At 41.7% G+C, this 22,570-nt stretch overlaps 1 protein-coding gene across 3 annotated transcripts in view; it reads left to right on the top strand.

The window, feature by feature from the left end:
- The window catches only part of WDFY2 (WD repeat and FYVE domain containing 2), a 170,051-nt gene that overhangs the window by 64,462 nt on the left and 83,019 nt on the right, over nucleotides 1-22,570 (top strand). For all 3 annotated transcript variants that reach the window (XM_024755532.1, XM_024755530.1, XM_024755529.1), the window contains one exon: nucleotides 10,184-10,251. In XM_024755532.1, the coding sequence (XP_024611300.1) occupies nucleotides 10,184-10,251 (68 nt within the window). The remainder of the gene's footprint in view (nucleotides 1-10,183; nucleotides 10,252-22,570) is intronic.

Here is a 22,570-nt window from a genome sequence, read left to right on the forward strand (position 1 = left end):
TTCAGTGGTAGCAAAAATAACAATTGTCCCCTGGGAAATGAAGCTCATCGCTATGGTAACTAATGAAGGTTGCATCATTCTAGGGCACATTTTAAAAAGCCTGGATTTCGACATGGGTAGACGCCCCGTCTTATTTTACTCAGTAGCTTAGCAACCTGTGGTCTCCTGTTTGTCAGCACCCCCAATCTTCCCTCTTCCCTCAGAAAAGTGACCTATATAGATGGTTTTTTATTGTGGGCATGTTCTCACTGTGAATTCGGTTCAGTCTTATGTATGTTTATAATGACCTTATTTTCTGGACTAAAAATTAGTACACGTGCTGCGTCTGAGAAGTAAAGGCTTTTTCTCCTACTTCCCTGGCAGCCCACACTGAGGTCTTCACAGATCTTTTATGTTCTATGCCCCTTAACTCTTAGTGTTATTGAGGGCTTTGTCTGTGGCCGTCTTTTCTTCGGCACCGATGAGTTACCTTCTGCTCGTGTGCTGGTGACTCCCGGATCTTCATTTTCGGCTCAGATCTCGCACCGCACCGAGACCTCCCGCGAGCAGGCAGGCCGTTAGTTCACTCGCTCAGTCCCCAGGCTCAGCAAGTTCAAGATGAAGTCAACGTTGCTTTGCCACAAGAATCACTCACTGACAAATGGCACCACCATTCACGCAGCACCCCACCTCCGGTCACCCCAAGTCCAGATGCTTCTACTTCCTAAATGCTCTGAAATGTGGCCTCTTCTCTCCTCTAGGGCCTCGTCCTTTTTTGCCTGCTTTACTGCCCACATCCTCCAAACTGCTTACTTGAGGGTAACCAGGCTTCTTCCAGGCCTCCCCCAAACAAACAAAAGTATTAGGAGTTTGTGAGCGGCTGCTTATCCTCCAGCGGCTCCCCGGCATCCTCAAAGTAAAATCCACTCTTCAGTGGGGCAGACAGAGCCCTCAGTGGCCTCCTGCCTGCTCCTTTGTCTAGGCTGGTTTCTCATAACTCCTGCCTTGCTCCCTCCCCTGCTTGCTCTCACCTCCTTCTGCTGCACCACCCTCTCCTCCTTTCCTCTGGCAAATGCCTCCTCATCCTGCATTTCAGACACCATCCTCTCTGGGAAGCTTTCTCTGCTGTCACCTGACCGGGCTCCATCGTCAGAGTTAGATGCTCCTAGGTGCTCCTGGAGCAGCACGGGCTTCTCCCTACTGTAGATCTTACCTTGCAGGGGTGGCATTTGTTTGCATTTCACATACTAGTACCTAGTACTGTAGATCTTACCTTGCAGAGGTGGCATTTGTTGCATTTCACATACTAGTACCTAGTAGGTGTTTAATAAATGTTTGTCGAATGAGTTAATGATCAACAAGTCGATTGAATGTGTAAGTGCACTTTTGGGGCGGTGGGGCAGAATTCCTAACTTTTAGTAGTCTTAGAAAATCCAAGTTGTTCCAGTCCCGGTAGTTCATTGTCCCCACTAGTATAAGCGGACTTAAAGATTGCTAGAATGTAGAACAAAGGATACATTTGGATAGGATGTGGGAGGGTGGACCTGGCGTGGTGCTTGGCCGTATATCTATGTATAAATGTGTTCACACACAAACACACATGCACAGACACACAGTTCAGTAACCGTGTCTAAACTCTACTGGCAGCGTGTGGGTATCAGCACAGATCAAAGCAAGGAAGTCAAACAAACGGAAATCTGGAGGAATCTCATAAAGGGAGCATGTGACTCCCCTGCTTGATTGAACCCCTCTGTGTGAGCCTGTTGGCTGCTGGGCTGAGGACTGCCTGTGAGGAGGACACCCCCATCCTGGCTAAGGTTGTAACTCAAGACTGGCGCTGGATTCGGTTCTATGGAGGGACTTGGGGTGGGATGGGAGGCAGCCTGGGAATACCATTCCCTTACTTATTTCTTTAGAGTGTTAGTGGATGCTGGAGCTGTAAAATGAAGAATTTCTAGCTGCTTCCCATCATCTCGCCCAACACAGTGTACAGGTTTGTCGGTGTCAGCCCAGCTTGGTTGCTGCCATCCTGCCCAAGGCCCCTGTGCAGGTGTACCCAGAGACTTCCTGACAAGGACAGGTGGGACATGGGTGACTGGAGGGACGAATGTTTAACCGATCCTTTTGATATGTCAGAAATGATGAGCACCAGTTTGGGACCTCGTGTGGGGCTTGGCCCTGGGGCAGATGCCAAGTACGATAAAGTGTGGTTTCTTCTGACTGTTTTTAGAGCTCAGCCACGGAGTCAGCCAGCTCTGATGCTAGGAGAGTTTTGATAAATTTATCTAACATCTATTTTAACCCTAGAAAACAACAACAACAGTAACACTTTTTTAGGTTTAAGGAATACTATTTAACGCCAATATTTTAAAATAAGTTTTACTTGCTGACATGTGGTCAGCTGTGTCCAATGTAGAGTAAGACTATGCTATTTTCAGAGTGGCCCAGCTGCTGGACTGGTTGAGGCCCGCTGCGGGTACCTTGTCTTACTATAATTGAGATAAGCAGTGATTACTTCTCCCCAGTGTCTGTTTCTGCCTAAAGCTAAGAACTTGGGGGAGAGGAAGAGGCAGGGGGAGAAGAAAGCAGGACGTGGCAAGGTGGGCTGTGCAGTGCTATGTTGGGTTCGTGTACCCCAGGGCTTTGTGTCGGGGGTGAATGCAGTTTCCCTGCCTTTCAGCAGGGTCATGCACTTTTCTTCCCTGGTACACTGACCTCTACTGGCTTAACGCTGACTCTTAATCACAGCTGTTTTTTCTTAGATTATTTTTCAAGGAAAGAAGTTTTCACATACTATTAAAAGCTTTTTATGTTGCTCTTTAAATATAATTTGTGGAAAAATGAACACTTATAGGCTTTGTATAGTGGAATTTACATTTATTTAAGAAATTCCTAGCCACCCAAATTGTGCCTTTGACCTCTGGGTTGCAGTATCTTTTTTCTATTTTAAGCTGCTATTACACCTCTGAATATAAGAGAACAGATGTTTTTGTAGCAGTTTATTTTTAAGTTGTAAAACTTATCAGTTGCCAGGTACATGCTAGTGTAAGGAAGGTAGTATATTTAGTGCAGAGAGCACAGGATTTAAAATAACTGCATCCACTCACTGGTTCTGGGCAAATTGCTTAAGCTCTCTGGGCTTTACACTTTCACCTCGGAAGGATAGTTTCTATCTCATAGGGCTTTGTAAGGATTAAATGTGTATGTTTGTTACTATTATTAAAATTAAAACTCATAGTATCCTGCCACCTTTCTGACCTGTACAGCTATTTTAGAAAATCTTTAAACCCATGCTGACTGTATTGATGTGTACCTTTCTTAACTGGGATTTTTAGGAACACTGTTACTTTAAAAAAATGTGTGTTTGTATATGCTTTTATATATTTTAAAAATAATGTATGCATCAGAAAAACCATTGGTTCAGCTAACATTACGATAGGGTAACAACCTTGGTGCACGTAGGGTAGGTGCTCCCTTTATCTGGAACCCTCATGTAAGCGAAGCTGCTCCATGTGTAATCGTTACTCAGATGATCTGTAGCCATTTTAAACTCAGAATGTTGAAGTGAAACTCGCCGGTGTTTTCCTACCTTCCTCCCCACCCCTTGTTAGGGAGCAGCTCTGCACGGTGTAGTGGATAAGAGAGCACAGCCTCTGAAGGTGGGTACCTGGCTCACCCTCGGGCTCTGTGCAGCCTGGGCCTCTCTGGGCTGCAGAGCCTTCACCTGTAACCTGACAGTAATAATCATACCCACCCTGTGGGATTGTTGGGAGGCCACGACGGGCATTCTGTTGGCCAAACGGTCCCCTGGAAAACCTGGTAGACTTCTTTTTCTTTGTTTATAGGAGTATCTCTAACACATAAACTCTGCTAAGCATCTGGTCTAGCTTGAAGTCTGTTGTCTTCTACTTACTGGCCTTTGTGCTCTGCCCATCCTTCTCTGGTCAGTCTAACTGCTGCTCAGGAAGAAGAGAATGAATCTGGTGTAGACAACCAGCAGGCTTTGCCACCTGGGACTAACACCTTGTAGGGGTGCAGAATTTGCCATCCCCAAATATCTCTCTTTGGTATATTAATTTTTTTTTTTTTTTTTTTTTTTGGGATCCGCAGCATGTGGGATCTTCCTGGACCGGGGCACGAACCCGTGTCCCCTGCATCGGCAGGCGGACTCTCAACCACTGTGCCACCAGGGAAGCCCGGTATATTAATTTTAAGCTGGTTATTTTCTAAGAAACAGTAGACATGGGAAAAACTCTGAAAATCAAGTAGGAGTTACCGTTTTGCAAGAAACATTTGCCTTTGTAAGGGAAATCTCCACTGTGTAAGGGTATCTCCCTGGATGTAGCAAGAAGAGGATGACCAAATCTCTGGAAACTCTTATCGATGCAGAAAGCAGTGACTTAAATCTGCATCACAATCCTCCCCTTGTTTACTGTGCTTCTCCTGGTAGCTTCCCACAGCTGACTCTCCCTGTCCTCAACATCCTCTTTTGTCTTTAGCTGAGGATGGTATTTAAGGTGAGGGCTTCAGCCGTTTTGGAGGGTTACTCAGTTTTCCTGGGTCTCTCCCATGTATACATGTTATTAAACTTTTGTTTGATTTCTTTCCTGTTATTCTGTCTCATGTCAATTTACTTCTTAGGCCTGCCGGAAGAACCTGGAAGGGTAGAGGAAAATTTCTTCCTACTTTCATTCACCCAACAAATATTTATCATACATTTACCATGGCCATGTACTCCTAGGCTCTGGGTAGACAGTGATGAGCAAGTAAGAATATTCTTTATTCTCATGCTTCTTTTCTTTCTTCTTTTTTTTGATCGAGCCACGTGGCTTGCGGGATCTTAGTTCCCTAACCAGGGGTTGAACCAGGCCCTCGGCAGTGAAAGCACTGAGTCCTAACCACTGGACCACCAGGGAAGTCCCCCTCATGCTTATTTTCTAGTGGGTGAATCAAATTTTAACCGAGCAGGACCCTCTGGGGCCTTCCCTGGACAGACTCCTCCTCTGTATCCTGTGCTTTAACTCCTCTCTGGAGTACCTAGACAATAGTATCTGATGCACACTTCCTGAGTTGTTTTACAGATGCTAAAACCAACACCAAATGGAAGATGTTAACTACTTAATGACCATGAGCACATAGCCGCCAGGCCTACTGGAGCCTAAGGATTGATGTTAACCCCTGTGATACCGCCCTGTTACCTCACCATCAGCCAATCAGAGAATTGTGCATGAGCTAATCACAAACTCTGCCCCCCACCTCCTTTAAAAATGCTATCCTGCAACCCATGGGGGAGTTTGGGGGAGTTCGGGCTTTTTGAGCACTACCTGTGCCAGATTACCTGTCTGGCGCCTTACAATAGTTGCTGTACTTCCCTTCACCACAACCCAGCGTCAGTAGATTGGCTTTACTGCCTGTGGATGAGCAAGTTTGGTTCGGTAACAAGATAATAAACACATTTACAAGTAGGTAGATCAGATAGCAGACTGTGGCCGGTGCCATGAAGGAAATACATGAAATAACAGACGGTGCTATTCCTTCAGAGTCAGCACTTCCTGAACCTGCCGCCCTTTGGTCATGTGGATTAGATACCTTTCCTACATGGCCTTAAATAGATATAAAATAGCTTGCAGCTCTTATCAGGTACTGTTTTAATGATGTTTCCTTGTCTGTCCACATGGAGCTCCTGCAGAGAGCCTGGCACATAGTAGATGTTCAGTACGTGTTAAAGAAATGCATGCAGGAATGGATAAATAATTTATGACACCTTTGTAGATTGAGTGTAAAATCCCTTATAACAAGGAGTAAGATGTTCAGTATGTTGGCAAAGCAGGAAAAGGTTTGGGATCTTGAACTCTCCCAAGCTATGGTTGATTGATAGGTTTTTTTTTTTTTGCGGTACGCGGGCCTCTCACTGCTGTGGCCTCTCCCGTTGCGGAGCACAGGCTCCGGACGCGCAGGCTCAGCGGCCATGGCTCACGGGCCCAGCCGCTCCGCGGCATGTGGGATCTTCCCGTACCGGAGCACGAACCCGCGTCCCCTGCATCGGCAGGCGGACTCTCAACCACTGCGCCACCAGGGAAGCCCGATCGATAGGTTTTTAAACAATAGTGATGATAATCACAGTACTAATTGTTGGCATTTATCCAGCGCTTGCTATGTGCCAAGCACTATTGTCAAGAACCTCACATTTAATCTTCAGAGCAACTCATGCCATAGCCTCTAACTATAATTGTCTTTTGTTCACTCATTAGGAATTCTAGGCTAACTTAAAGATACCTCTCACTCAAATGTTCAAAGTGAACTCATGTTACTCCCCCAAATCTGGTCCTTTTCCAGTGTTCCTCATCTCAGTGAATGACAGTGCCATCCATGCAGTTGGACAAACCCAAAACCTAAGGAAAGGCATTCCTTTCTTTCGTCTTCTCTATCAGTTAACATGTATTCAGATCCTGGTAATAAAATCCACTAAACAGTGGCTTAAGGTAAGAAAAAATCAGATCATCTCACAAACAAGGCTAAAGTTAGTCTAAAGGGTTGGTGGGTCAATGGTGTTTGATGTCAGTTTTTTTTTTTTTCTGCACCACACGGCTTGGGATCTTAGTTCCCCAACCAGGGATTGAACCTGGGACATGGCAGTGAAAGTGCTGAATCCTAACCACTAGACCACCTGGGAACTCCCCTTAGCATGTCAACTTTTATCTTCAAGCTTGTTTGTCTCATGATCAAAGATGATTGCCTCAATTCCAGGCAAAGTCTTTATTCTGTTCATTTTTCTTCATTCTTTTTCCTCAGACTAGGTAATTTCAGTTGTCCTATCTTGAAGTTTGCTGATTCTTTTGTCTTCTCATACCTATCGTTGACCATTTCTAGTGAATTTTTCATTTCAGCTATTGTACTTTTCAGCCCCAGAATTTCTATTTATTTTATTATATAATTTCTATCTCTTTACTCATATACCCTAATTGTTCATACATCCTTCTCCTGATTTCCTTTAGTTCTTTGTCTGTGGTTACCTTTAGCTCTTTGAGCATATTTATATAGTTAATTAAAGTCTTTGTCTAGTAAAGCCAGTTAGTGTTTGGACTACTTCATTGGTAGTTATTGTCACATTTTTCCCTGTGAATGGGCCATTTCCTCTTTCTTTGCATACTTTGCAATTTTTGGTTGAGAACTGGATATTTTATTTAATTTTATTAAAACATTTTTTGATGTCTAGAAATATTTTATTTTTTAAATTTATTTTTTAATTGAAGTATAGTTGATTTACAATGCTGTGTTAATTTCTGCTGTACAGCAAGTGACTCAGTTATACACATATGTACATTTTTTTAATATTCTTTTCCATTATGGTTTATCCCAGGATATTGAATATAGTTCCCTGTGCTATACAGTAGGACCTTGTTATTTATCTATTCTATGTGTAATAGTTTGCATCTACTAACCCCAAACTCCCGGTCCATCCCTCCCTCACTCCCCCTGCCCCTTGGCAACCACAGGTCTGAGAACTGGATATTTTAAATATTATAATGTGGCAACTGAAAATCACATTCTCCTTCCTCTCTAGAGATTGCTCTTGTTACTTGTTGAATGCTGCAGTTGTCTGTTTAGTGACTTTTCCCAACCCTTTCTGCAAAGACTATATTTCATGTTGTATGTGATCATTGAAGTTTCTGTTCTTTTATCTCTGAGGTCAACCTGTGATTTCTTTTTTTTTTCAAATTTATTCATCTATTTATTTTTATTTTTGGCTGTGTTGGGTCTTCATTGCTGCGCACGGGCTTTCTCTAGTTGCAGCGAGTGGGAGCCACTCCTCTCTGTGGTGCATGGGCCTCTCATTGCGGAGGCCCCTCCCATTGTGGAGCACGGGCTCCAGGCACGTGGACTTCAGCAGTTGTGGCACGCGGGCCCAGCAGCTGTGGCTCGTGGGCTCCAGAGTGCAGGCTCAGCCATCATGGTGCACGGGTCCAGTTGCTCCGTGGTATGTGGGATCCTCCCAGATCAGGGATCGAACCTGTGTCCCCTGCATTGGCAGGTGGACTTCCAACCACTGTGCCACCAGGGAAGTCCCAACCCTTGATTTCTTTTAATGCCTGAATTTCATAAAGGAGAGAAAGGTCTTCCTTCCCTTTAAATTCTTTTGGCAGACATCGCCCGGGAAGCCCTTCAGACCTAGGGGATTGAAACAACGGCCAGTATCTTCTCTAGTCTCTCAGTGAACTGCCAGGCAAATCACAATATGCATCTCCAAATTTTGGAGGACAGGGTTCCCACCCTGGTACCTGTAAGTCACTCCATGACCATGGGCCACTGTCCCTGCAGCTGCCTGCTACAGGGATGGGGCATGCATGATGGTAGCTGCAAGTAAGATGTGAAATTCATTGACATATACCAGCTTCTTCATCAAGCATTCCCATGGATGCTGCAAGTGTCTAACTAGACTTTAGAATTCTGAAACAGTGATTCTGACAGCTCAGTAGTTGATTTGGTACAGGGACTGATTCTTGGAGCTTCCTATTCTGACATTTTCCATGATGTGACTCCTGTATTTATCCTTGTTGAGATAATAATCTCCATATTAAAATGTTGTTTTGACATATATTATAAAAAGAATTTAAGTGAAGGCTGGTATGATATAAATAATGTATGTATTGAATTATTTCTTAAGAATTATTTTCCATTATACCATCTCACAAATTGGCTGGTTGACCAAAAAGATGGAGTTTTACATGTATATGTAGTGGTGTCACTATATATCACTACATCGTATCTTATGGCCATGCAGAGAAAGTGGCGTTTCTTTATTGTGTCTGTAGTTAGTCTTTTTCTCCTATTCTGATGGGGAGACCCACTGATTAACTGGGGAAGAAATCCAATACAATTTAAAACTTAGTCTATTATGATGACTTGAATAGTCTATTTAGGTAATGTCCATCTCTCTCTGAGATTAAAATTCTCAGTGTCTGATTTTTACCCTAGGATGGTTTAAGGGTGCGGGGTGAGGGGTGTGGTGTATATGATCTTCTAGCAGCGGTGGGGCACTGTTCGTTTCCCTTGGTTTGATGTTTGCTACTTCCTCTGGTCTCTGGGGCAATATCCCTTTACCTCCTAGGTGTGTTTGCCTTGCGTGCATGTGCTGGTGTAATTCGTGGTAGGGCCTTTCTGGTTGATAAGAACCTCCCAGTATCCTCTGGTTCATTCTCTCTTTGGCCCCTCCTCTCTGAGCTCTCCTGGGTGTCTGCTATGTCTCTATCTGGCCTGGAACTTCATCCACAGCCTTTGCTGCAGGATTACCCTGTTCCATGGTGGGTTGCATGGCCAGCCCTCTAGCTCAGTAATCTGAGTCTCAGAGTTTACCACTGCTTGACTGTGTTTGCAAAAACCTTCTCTCAAGACGATGCCGTGGCTTGTGAGACTGTGAATTTACTATGTCATCCTTCAGTGTGTGTCAGATGTTGCATATTGATTCATTTTATCTCTCCCTACTCCCTTCCGTAGTAAATCCTAATTACTCCCCAGAGAGATGAATGCTTCCAGCTGACTGGGACAAAGGCCCTATACTCCCAGAGCAAAACAACTACAAAAATAATTTTCAAACACTATCCCATGTGTGTATATAAATATATATGAGTATAAAATTTAATTATCCTCAAATATTTAATTATAAAAGTCATATGTAATTTAAAATGTATACAGCCTTAAATTTAAGGAATATAGGAATATGCCTTTAGAGAGGCATAAATGGTGTGCACGCACATATATGTAACGTGTATATATATAATTAAAAAATATATGCATGTATTATATAGAGATATGTTATAAACACATATATGTTATACATATTTGTATGTAATATATTATTAATTATAACAATGTAGTTATGTCATATATACACACAGAGTTGACCCTTGAACAGCACGGGGGTTAGGGGCACTGACCCTCCGTGCAGTCTAAAATCTGCATATAACTATAGTTGGCCTTCTGTATCTGTGGTTCCACATCTGCAGATTCAACCATTCATGGATTGTGTAGTACTGTAGTACATATTTGGTGAAAAAAAAATATGCTTGTAAGTAGAATTATATAGCTCAAACCCATGTTGTTCAGGGTCCACTGTATATATAATTAAGAGGTTTGGTTTCTATCTGTCAACACTCCCATGACCAAAAATAGTGTGATTTAACACACACATTTTCTTTTGTTGCAGGACTGTTCGTGTGTGGTTAAAGAGAGACAGTGGACAATATTGGCCAAGCATATACCATGTGATGCCTTGTAAGTATCTGGATCTCTGTCTCTAAAAATCAGACATGGACCCCAACTCCCCTTCCTTCCCAGATTGCCTTCTCTGTATTTTCTTGAGTAGAGATGCTTGAGGGTTGGGATTATCATTATACTGGAAAGTACCTTGTTAAATCAGTCTAGCTCTCAGTATGTAAAATAAGAAAATTGTTCTGAAATTGACTATATATTCACAGTTTCTGAATAAGATTAATGGAAGGACTGCAGCACCTAGACTCCTTGATTACACAGTCTCTCTCTCTTTTCCAATTTTTTTGTAAAGTACTTCCTTAGACAACTCAAAATTTTGTCCAGTGATTACATTTGCATTATTGTTATACTATTTATTTAAATTCAAAACATTCAGTGTTGAACATTCAGTTCTGAAAAGGATTTGCTTAGGATTGAAACGTTCTGATTAGAAGTCAGTCTTATTTCCCCAGAATCTTATGTGAGAAATATGTCCTTGCACTGATAAATAGTGAATCTTTCAAATATACCTTTAAAAAAAGATGACTGATTCTTAGATTCTTGCACTGGCAGAAGTTCTCCTGCAGGGAGAGAGCTGACTCCCTTAGATATGAAATTTCTTTTTTGTCTAGTGTTTTGTTGTTAAAATGACTGAAGTTTAATTGTCCTATTCCATATTTATTTTTGTGTAAAATAATTATTTAAACTTATTATCAGTTATATTATGAAATGTTTCTCTTACTCCCCTTCCTTCAAATCTTAATTAAAATTGACATGCTAGAAAAATGCCCCGGGTTTGTGGTTTGGGTTCATGTACCCTCTGGCTTCCTGCAGTGTGCACCTCTTCCCTTGATATGGGTATTCCAAGTTTGAGTAGTACGTGCCACCACGTACAACCAAAAGAAATTCATGCTACGCTGTAGATGTGATTAAGTTTATACCTCTGGCAAAAGGATACTGTAATAACTTAAACAACAATTTTGCCTGTTTATGAACAAATACATTATTAAGGATGTAATGGATTTCTCTGATTTTCAAATTTGTCTTTGAGGGTTGCATTTCTTTAGAATTGTAGTGAATAGATGATAGCCCGTTGTTGAACCAGGCATCCCACTCTACATTAGTGAAAAGGCAGCCTGTAATTCCAAGTGCTTATATTTTCCCCTCACCGGTCATGCTTCCAGCAGACACCGTTGCACAGCCAAGACCCTGGGGGAACTTCCTTTTAAGCCTTGACAGTGATGAGGGTTTAAGTAAATGGAAAGGGAAAGGGAAAGGAATTCTCTGATTGATTTTTTTTTTTTCTCTCATTTTTAAGTGGTATAACCAGTCTTACCTACGGTCTTTTTCATCACACTTGACATAATATCTAACAGGATGAGATGGTGAAGTTCTGTAGTCCAGCAAGTTGAAGTTGACCCCAGAGGCTTGTCATTCCCATATGACTGCTAAGACAGAGGAGAGGTGGACATGGGCAGAGTGACGAGGGCTTGGGGATGGTGCACAAGGAGTCGTCTTCTTTTTTTTTTCTTTAATTAATTAATTAATTAATTTATCGCTGCGTTGGGTCTTCGTTGCTAGACGTGGGCTTTCTCTAGTTGCAGCGAACAGAGGCTCTTCTTCGTTGTGGTGCGCGGACTTCTCATTAGCGTGGCTTCTCTTGTTGCGGAGCATGGGCTCTAGGCATGCGGGCTTCAGTAGTTGTGGCTCCTGGGCTCTAGAGCGCAGGCTCAGTAGTTGTGGCGCGCGGGCTTAGCTGCTCCGCGGCATGTAGGATCTTCCTGGACCAGGGCTTGAACCCGTGTCCCCTGCATTGGCAGGCAGATTCTTAACCACTGCACCACCAGGGAAGTCCCAAGGAATCTTCTTGAGATGGATGTCGATACTTGATAGGAACCTCTTGAAGATGTGGGATCCTAAGCAGTTGCTTACCCACCGCCTCCCGCATACACACATCCATACACATTTGGTGTCATTCTCTAATGTTCTCTTTATTTGAATATCACTGAGGATACAGAGACCCTCAAGTTGTATTTTCATCCTTTATTAAGCTGTATCCTTGAATGACTAAAGGCTGCTGTAGCTCTTGTACCTGGCATAGGTGCTCAGTAAAGAAGTACCTATTGCAGGGCTTCCCTGGTGGCACAGTGGTTGAGAGTCTGCCTGCCGATGCAGGGGACACGGGTTCGTGCCCTGGTCTGGGAGGATCCCACATGCTGCGGAGCAGCTGGGCCCGTGAGCCATGGCCGCTGAGCCTACGCGTCCGGAGCCTGTGCTCCGTGGCGGGAGAGGCCACAGCGGGGAGAGGCCCGCGTACTGCAAAAAAAAAAAAAAGAAGTACCTATTGCAGACTTGAATCCGATAATAAAGATGAGTTTCCCTGAGAATATTATCATACATTTTCCTAAATGATTGGGCATGATCTTTGAGAAGAAGGACCCTCTGATTATTTGCATAGTTTGCCTATGGCCTCCTACTAAAGGGAGTAAAAAAGGAATTACTTTGCTATTAACATTTGGTCTGTAGACCAGCAGCATCAGGATCACCTGAGAACTTACTAGAAATGCACATATTCAGTTTCACCCCAGATCTACTGAATCAGAATCTTCATTTTAATAATATCCCTAGGTGACTTGAATGCCCTTTTAAGTTTGAGAAGATTGCCTTTTGGCGTTGTCTGCAACACGCTGATCTATTTACATATGTTTATATCAACACATGTGAAGCCTCATGCATATATAGTGTTTATTTGTAAATACACAGATAAAAGTACACGCTCTAGTTGATCAAATATTTACTGTACACTGACCGTATACAGGCCATCAAGCTAGGTGCCGGGAGATGCAGATGGACAACGCGTGAATGGTCAAGATGATTTCTGTAATCTTTCACTGTTGGATGGTTCCATCTACCGTGGAGAGGGGTAAAAGAACAAAAGGCTGCATTCTTCACAGTTGATCAGAAATCGGCTTTTATTTTCCTAGGGGTCATATGCATTCAGATAACGTAGGAACTGATCTCTGAGCTAGACTATAAGTTTTGTTTAACTTGAGACAAGCAGAATCTTATTGCACAAGGAAATAGGCTACATTTTTGTGTCAGTTAGAATTTATGCCTTTTATTCATTTATTGAATTTCCAAAGGGCTTTTCTTTTTTTTTTCTTTTTTTTGGCAGTTCTTTCTATTGAAAGGTGTTTTGTTAAGAGGTTACTCAGTATTATCCCTAAGTAACGGTTATGTGGTATTAATTACAAAGTAAGTGGAAAAGTACAGTATATCTGGAGGCTACAATATGGACACCGCAAGGCAGATATGACCATGTTGTGTGTTTTTAGTGGTACATAATAGGTAGTATTCCAAATCCAGAAAAAAACATACAGAGACTATCTTGTACATGCAATATATGATTTATCTGTTTATTTTGTCCATTAAAATACCTTAAAAAAAGAGCCGAATTCATAGAAACAGAGTAGAAAAGTGGTTGCCAGGGACAAGGAGGTAGGAGAGATTTGTAAGAAGGTGTAAAGTTCAGTTACGGGATGAATGGAATCTGGGGATCTAGTGTATAACATGGTGTCTATAGTTGATAACACTGTATTGTATGATTGAAATTTGCTGAGAGAGTACAACTTAAAAGGTCTCACCAAAAAAAAAAAAATTAAGTTTGTGAGGTGACAAACGTGTTAACTTGATGGCAGGAATCCTTTCACGATACATACCAATTCATCACATTGTACACTTCAAATATCTTACAATTTTATTTGAAAATTATACCTTAGTAAAGTTAGAAAAAAAATAAAGTCACAGAACCTGAAACAAACAAACACTGGAAAAAAAAAAAACCCTTTTAATATAGGAATTGTCAGGACTTCCCTGGTGGCTCAGTCGTTAAGAATCCACCTGTCGATGCAGGGAACACGAGTTTGAGCCCTGGTCCGGGAAGATCCCATGTGCCGCGGAGCCACTAAGCCCGTGTGCCACAACTAATGAGCCTGCGCTCTAGAGCCCATGAGCCACAACTACTGAAGTCTGCATGCCTAGAGCCCGTGCTCCACAACAGAAGCCACCGCAGTGAGAAGACAGTGCACCACAGTGAAGAGTAGCCCCCGCTGCAGCAACTAGAGAAAGCCCGCGGGCAGCAACGAAGACCCGACGCAGCCAAAAATAAATAAATTTATTTAAAAAAAAAATATATATATAGTATTTGTCATGTTCTGGGTAGGATAGTAATGTTTTATAGCATTGAGAAGAATTTGAAGTTGATTGGAGGGACGGGAGCAGAAGGCATTAGACGAGAAAGAATGAACAGTGAAGGCCAAGTTTGAGGGCAGGAGTGAGCCTGAAAGGCGGAAACTGCGTGAACTTCAGAGAGTGGTAGGTGAGAGAAAGATGAAGAGGAGACTCATCACGATGAAAAACCCAACCACTGCTTTGGGGGTGTCCTCATACCCTGTCTTTTCTGAGAAACTGCTGCTTCTCCTCCAGGAGGGATCCAGGAGAAACCAGATGTGTCTGGTGAAGGCTGTTTGCCCCCGAGTCAGATTTTCCCAGGAATTTAGAGTTTGGAATAGGATATGCTAGTCTCAACCTAGGCTGGTCCCTTGAGCTGGGAACACAGAAATGAAACAGCTGTGAGGCATTTGTGTGCATGAAGAAACAGTGAAAACTGATGCCCTGAAAAGGAAGTGTGAATCAGGGAGGAAGGATCACTTCGCTCCAGAGCGAGTGAAGCCTGAGCAAGTGTTGCCTTAAGGTTTTCTTCCTCATCCTCCGAATTCCCAAGCCTGGCTCTGCTTCTGCCTTTGAGTTCAAGAGATACCCTCTGTCTTACTGCCATGTGCCCATTTGCGCTTGAGTCCATGCCAGTGGGTATCTGCTACTTGTCACTGCAAGTATCTGACTCAGCCTTGCCCTGACTGTACACCTCCCACTTCCTGTCTTTTTACTTTCTCCTGGATCTGTGATCTTTAAAGAGGAAGAACCAAGCCGTGCATGTCCCTATTGGTGCCTCTGCGGTGTTGAGCTGAAAATAGTGTGGGAAACGTGAGGACAAGTAAAGATGAAAAGCAGAAAGAAATATCCTGTTTTCTTTCATTTCTTTGGACAGTGCATTCAACTAATTTTAAGTGTTTCTTCCATCCAAACGCCGTGCAATGTACAAAGGGTAGAGTGTTTAATACAACAGGTGATTTCCATCTTCATGGTGTGTACAGTCTAGTGGGGGAGGCAGACCTCAGATGAGTACCGTGCATGGTGCATGGTGTGGTGTAACCAAAGAAGTAGGTGTAACGGGCACGTGGTCACAAAGGGTCCCCAAGGGAGGTCTGTTTTAAGCCCTGCTGTCTACAGAGAATTTGGGGTTTCCTATAAGCTGATTTTTATGGATAAGTGAGAAATAAGAGCATATCCTTATCAAATATTCTTTCAAAAATAATATCTTCTTGACATATCTCACGTAGTAGCTGGAAAGTAGCCTATGACACGATCAAGTTACAGCTTGCCCAGCTGGGACCTGCCTGACCTTGGATACCAGAGGGACCTTCCTGAGGGTACAGAGTTAAGGTTTCAGTTATAGCCATAAATGTGATGATTTGTTCCAGGCTTCTAATAGATACCATTTCAGCCACCACATTTGCATCACACGGCGGAGGAAAAAAACCAACACATGAAAAGCACAAGCATTCCTGTTTTCATGGTTGAGTTATTTTAGATTTACTTTACCAACTAGGTTTGCTATTCATGGCGTCAGACAAAGGAGTGGAGGAGAGAGAGTGCAAGCAGGAGCCAGGGTGGCAGGTGTTTGAGATTTTTCTTACTCTGCGGTATTGGGTATCAGGTCCGGGCTTTTATTGCCAACTTTTCCCCTATGGAGAATAGTTAAAGCAACTTGGCTGCCAAAGGTGTAGTGAATAGGAGGTTAAGAGGGCCAGCATCTCAGGCCTGAGTGAGGGTTAGGCAATTGGAAAACCTCTGTGGATTCTGTCATTGCCAGGACAGGCAGGTGGAATTTACTTTGGCTCCTAAGCGTTTATGGATTTGTCCTCAAAACAAAACAGAAGGTGGTTTTTCAAAGGTAATTACAAATGAAGGGTACACCTAATAACTAAAATGACCAATTTTGTCGTATATCCAGCTCTCTGCCTTGGCCTGGCGTGATGGCATTTGTCCAGTCTGAGGCTGTGGTTGGGCCCCTTCAGTTTTCCCACCACTGTGGCCACTTTATCATTTGCTTAGCTCACTTTTAAAGCATAGGATCTCTACTCAGTGAAGTAGGTCAGATGGAGAAAGACAAATACCATGTGATTTCCCTCATGTGGAATAAAAAGCACTAACAAACAAAATAAATGAACAAACTAAATAAAAGTAAACACATAGATACAGTGAGAAGAGACTAGTGGTAACCTGGGGGAAGGGAGGCAAAATGGATAAAAGGGATCAACTGCATGGTGACAGATAGAAACTAAATTTTTGGTGGTGAACACACTGTAAGGTATGCAGAAATAGAAATATAATGTTGTACACATGAAACTTACATAATGTTATAAGCCAGTGTTAACCTCAATAAAAAATACCTCTAAAATTTTTTAAAAGTTTAAAATTTAAACAAATAAATAATAGCTAAAAAATAAACAAGTACAGGAACTCTAGTCCTCACTGAAAAACTTAATTTTGAACTGTCCGCTTTCCAGTTTTTATCGACAGCCTGGTTGAGAGAAAGGCTGTTTATTATTTACGGTGGGCGGCATGAAGGACGTGCAGTTGATTATTCATCTGTATCCTGAGATTTCGTGCTTTGTGCCAGCCTTCTGCAGAAATGCCTTCGTTCACTATGCCCTCAGCACATATTGCTGTGTGTATACAAGAAATGCTTTATCTGCTTTTGAAGTAGTTGTCTACCATCGTGCTCAGCGCCCCTTTGAAGAAGCACCAAGGGAGATTACTTTTCAGGTAGGAGAGCCAGAAACTCTGCCTTTCTCTAAGGCAGAACCTCCCATCCTGTGTGCCTCAGCGTACTGGGATGATCCAAATGGATTACAGGCCCCGAGAACTGATTTCCTTTAGCTGGGCAGGGGTGATCCGGTCATCTGGGCCCTAGCAGTCTCTTCCATTTCCTCCAGGGACTGTTCACATCTAAGTTTCTGTGTGTATCATCAGGCGAAAAAGGTTAGGAGGAACAGCTCTAAGGACCTGGTACGAAGTCCTTATGGATAATGTGAAACATGGGATCTGTTATATTCCCAACGGATTTTTATTTTTATTTTCTTTCTGTTCTTTTATATATATTTCCCTCGGTCAAGACTTTTTGCTTATTTCTATCGTTTGTTTTTATTGTATCTGCTTTTAAAGCCATTTCCAATTCTTTGTGAAATGAGGTAGGGAATGCATTTAATAAGTTATCTTAGTTAAGACAGAGTGATGCAGTTGGAACACAGTCTTACTGTTTACATTAAATACACTGAAAAAAATGCGTCGTTTAAGATTATTCAGAATCGCTTGTAGGGTAACACCTGTGCCTGGGTGGGAAACTGGAATTTTTTTTTTTTTTTACATCTTTATTGGAGTATAATTGCTTTACAATGGTGTGTTAGGAATTTGATTTTCATTTCTGCTGCCAATTTGCTGACTCACTTCGGGCAAGTCCTTTCATTTTCTCTGCTCTGAACCCAACAGATAAACTGTCCATTTTCTTTGTTCTCAGATTTTGGTTATATGTCAAATAAGTATTTGTAAAGTACTTTCAGGTTCTTTCAGTTAAGCAATGTATACTATCATTGCTGATCTTTTTTTTTTTTGGCCACGCCGTGCTGCCTGCGGGATCTTAGTTCCCCGACCAGGGATTGAACCTGGGCCACAGCAGTGAAAGTGACGAGCCCTAACCACTGAACCACCAGGGAATTCCCCTATCATTGCTGACCTTAACCCAGAGGGATTAGGAAAGATTGGTTAATTTGTGAGGTTGTGGCTGGATTGGTTTTCTTTTCCCATTTGTTAGAACTGTAGTCTTAGAGCAACTTGAAATTGAGAATTTAGAAAATTTAAATGATTAACATGTTCATATTGATATGTTTGGGATGGAAATGAGTTATTTTGTATGTAAATCGCAAATGTTAATTTTCCGATTGGTGAGGTCCAAGGATTTAGGACAATGTGTGCTGTAGTGTGCTGTCCTACCCCTTCTGCTGGGTTTATTGGAGTTTGGGGGGAAATTCATGTGGGAAGATTAGTGATTGAAAGGTATTTAAAATAATGAATTTGGTATTTCTGTCTTTATAAGATAGCGATTGTTTGGGTGACTTTTAGGCAGTATCTTTAACTCAGTTGAGGGAGTTTTTTGGCAGTGGGGGTTATGTGTATAATCGGGAAATGCTCATCCTGTTGTTTAATTTATATCTTATTTCAGATAACTTCTTGGTTCCCAGCTGTGAAGTATACCGCTCCCTTGTTGGTTTCTTTCTGGTATAGGTTGTATTATAGAACCATGTGTAGAAAATAACTTGTTGTTTTTACTGTTGACATTTCCAAAATTAATAGTATAATCTGGTCTTTTAATTCTCTGTTTACCAAGAAGAAAAGGTGCCCATGGAACTTTGATATGTAACAAAAGTGAAGGAAAACATAAATTATCCAAACTGAAGATAACAGATATTAATTAATCTGAATAATTATAGCATTTATTTAGCATACTCTTATTTGATTTTCATCTGACAGAGTAATTTAAAGCTTACTGTAGTTAGATCACTTTACTGTAACTTAAAACCTCTCTGGGAGAAAAAGGGACCACTGCCAATTCACTGTAATTTTGCTGTTACTTAGACTAAATTAAAAGAAAACAAAGGGTTAATTTCAGTTGAGTGCATAAAATACTCGATTTAAACAAAAAACCCTTTTTAATGCTAGTCAGTTGAAGTCCTAAATATAAGTGTTCTTAATAAAGTAAAAAATGGGCTGAATATTGTAAACCTAATAAATATTGTCTTGTGACACACAGTTGAATGGAATAGTGTCCATGAATTAAATCTTTGCTTTGTGGTGATGGGGTGATCTTTGTAAGCCTCTCTATTCAAGGCCCTCTTATCATAGGATCCTGACATTTAACTCCACCAGGATGCCTTTGACACCTGAAGTTTTATTCACAGAAGTACTGTTGCTTATTTAAAGTTCCCACCAGCACATCCCATGAAGATTAGTGTCTCCTGCCAAATAATGCCTTTGGCATTGTAAAGCTGTCAGAGTGATTGAAATCCACAGTTCAACCTTCAACAGAACATGTGTTTATTTGAGTAAAGTTCAACCGATCAGCAAAGGACAGGAAATAAATTAGTGATAAAATGAAAGAATTATAGGTATAAATAATAGAAATTGGGAAACTTTCCCCCAAATAGAAGTATTTTGAGAATGCCTTCTCTCAATTTACATTTTTTAAGAAAGCAAGAGCAATATTTTTTCTTAGATTGCCCGTGGGATAAAAGTGTTAGAAATACGGCCTTCCCTGGTGGCGCAGTGGTTGAGAGTCCGCCTGCCGATGCAGGGGACACAGGTTCGTGCCCCCGTCCGGGAAGATCCCACATGCTGCGGAGCGGCTGGGCCTGTGAGCCATGGCCGCTGAGCCTGCACGTCTGGAGCCTGTGCTCCGCAACGGGAGAGGCCACAACAGTGAGAGGCCCGCGTACCACAAAAAAAAAAAGTGTTAGAAATACAATTAGCCAGTTTCTCTCTAACCCACATAATTATTGCTCTGTTGAAGTTGATGTTGGTTTCAGGAGCTCATTTTTGCCTACGGCTCATATCCTGAGCTTTTCTCCCTTCAAATTATATAGTCATTAATATAATCATCCAGACTTGAGTTTCTCTTTATTTTCACCCTCCCTAAATTTTAAGCTGAAAACCTGCCTTAAACTAGAAATATTTCATTTTTAAGAAACACTCCGTATTATGAAAGTGTTTAATTTTATTTATTTTTTTATTTTTTGCGGTATGCAGGCCTCTCACTGTTGTGGCCTCTCCCGTTGCGGAGCACAGGCTCCGGACGCGCAGGCTCAGCGGCCATGGCTCACGGGCCCAGTCGCTCCGCGGCATGTGGGATCTTCCCGGACCGGGGCACGAACCCGCGTCCCCTGCATCGGCAGGCGGACTCTCAACCACTGCGCCACCAGGGAAGCCCGTGTTTAATTTTAAAGATAAGATTTTGACAGGCCATCAAGGTCTAAAGTCCTGACACTAGTATAAGAGAATATTACTTCCCATTACCCACAGACCCCTACAAATTTCTTTCCTATCGTATTTGTACTTTTCATGACCTTGCTTCCTAAAATTTTGCCAAGTACACGTCTTTTGATTGTCATCAGTCTGAGACAGAAGAGAGATGGCAAATCTCGATCAGATAGCTTGGAAAATGAGAATTCTTCTCTCATTTCTAGATGAAATGTATTTCATCTAGAGTTTTGGGATGCAGTTTTGATAGAGGAGTCCATAGAGGGGAGCTGCATTGTAATTTTGTAGTCCTGGTTGGCCACTGTGCTCAGTTTGTGGAGAATGCGGTTTTAAGGTGGAAGGATAGAACAGCCTCTCAGCCAAGTTCATCTCTGACCTGAACTTTTAGCCATCAGAGACACCCAATTATTTCTTCTTCGACTAACTAATTATTAGCGTTATAGCATTTAAAGCTGAATTCTTCTTTGGGAAACATCACATCTTTGCAACCTGGCTATAAATATTGTGTTTAAATCATATTTTGTTTGTTTCCTACCTTATTCTTCCTTCCAAAGGATTCCCGTTACCATTTGGTCATAATTACCATTACTTTACTGTGTCTTATTATGCTTTGCCAGACAGTTTTGCCCTTTGATACTTTCTTGCATGGATGGATAGGTGCTTATTTTGTATGGGCCATAGCACTGGTCTTTCAGAGGTTGCTTTTTTCATTAATTTCCGGTGAGTTGAAGTTAGAAGGATCTCTGTGTCAATTTATCTACTCCCCCAACATCCCAAAGGAAAGACATTTACTATAACAACAAATGTGGGCATTAGTATTTCTTTCAATTCATTTCTTTCCTCCTTGGCCTTGCGGGGCCTTTGGGTAACCAATGCAAGGCCTCTTCCTATGGGAGTGTCACAGTTGGGAAATGGTTTGAGGACCATCATAAGACTCACCTACCAAAAGTCTTTACACACACACGCACACACGCAGGGTTGCTTGGTGTTTTACCATAATGCCTCTTTGAAGGGATGTTTGTACCTTTGGGGGCACCTGGGAGGTAATGCTGTCTGTCTCTGGCAATCCCCTGTCTATAACCATCTGGGTTCAAGCATACGGGTTCTGCAACCACAGAATTTCTGTTAAAACTTCTTTTGTTTATGGTTCTTTATAGGAAAAGTCTTTCCTTTTGAATTCTGGTGGCGTTTCTTACTATCAGTATAAAGTGATGTGGACTAAGGAGGTGACATTGGGGACAAGTTTTATATTATAGGTCCTGTATATAGTTGGTGTCACAATCTATAAATTCCTGATGACAGCTATAGTACCTTATATATCATTGCATCACATGTCTTGAACATAGTAAGCATTCTAAATTTTCGTTGAATAATAACAAGAAATTTAGTAAATGGGGGAAAAATAAGAAATAAAGAAATAGCAATGATGATTTAAGGGTAGCCTGTGCAGTATTATAAAAAAGTCTTTTAAATCACATTCAAAGATCGGTGGGTTTTCTAATTATATAACCAGATAGGAACTTTGGAGTAAATCATATAGCAAATACTTTTATGTGGCCAGGCAGGCAGCTAAGTGATAAGATTTTTCTCGACTATGTGTAGCCATTTGGGCTGCAGTCAAGTTTTGCTTCATACACTCATGCTTATATCTTAATAAATTGTTAGATATTTAAAATTTTTAACAGGCGTAGCAAAATAATAAGTGAAGACAATGTTATAGGAATAATCTCAAACACAAGAACTGTGTTTAGTTTTTCCAGGTATATTTTTATGTGTGTATGTACTTTATGTAGTACCATAATCAGTGTATTTTTTTCTTTTGCTTTTTTCTGCTAACATGATAGTTTTCCATGAAATCATTAAATTTTAATCCCGCACACATGTTATGGGATTACGAGACCTGGTGCCGTAGCATCTGTGTAGAGATTTTGCCAACATAGTTTATAGGCCAAAGGCAAGTAAGACTGGCTTTCTTAGGGCAGTGCGTTAAATATCGTTTGATTGCTTTTTTTCCAGCAGTGTTCTTTTGGGAATCTAGTTTAAATTTGTGGCTAAACCAGAAGAAGATATTCTGCTGTACTGGTGGAAGTTTCCAGGGGGGGAGGGGGGGGGGGGTTTTTTTTTTCTTTTT

This window comes from Neophocaena asiaeorientalis, unplaced genomic scaffold (assembly GCF_003031525.2).
Source record: "Neophocaena asiaeorientalis asiaeorientalis breed wild unplaced genomic scaffold, Neophocaena_asiaeorientalis_V1.1 scaffold59, whole genome shotgun sequence".
Lineage (NCBI taxonomy): Eukaryota > Metazoa > Chordata > Mammalia > Artiodactyla > Phocoenidae > Neophocaena > Neophocaena asiaeorientalis.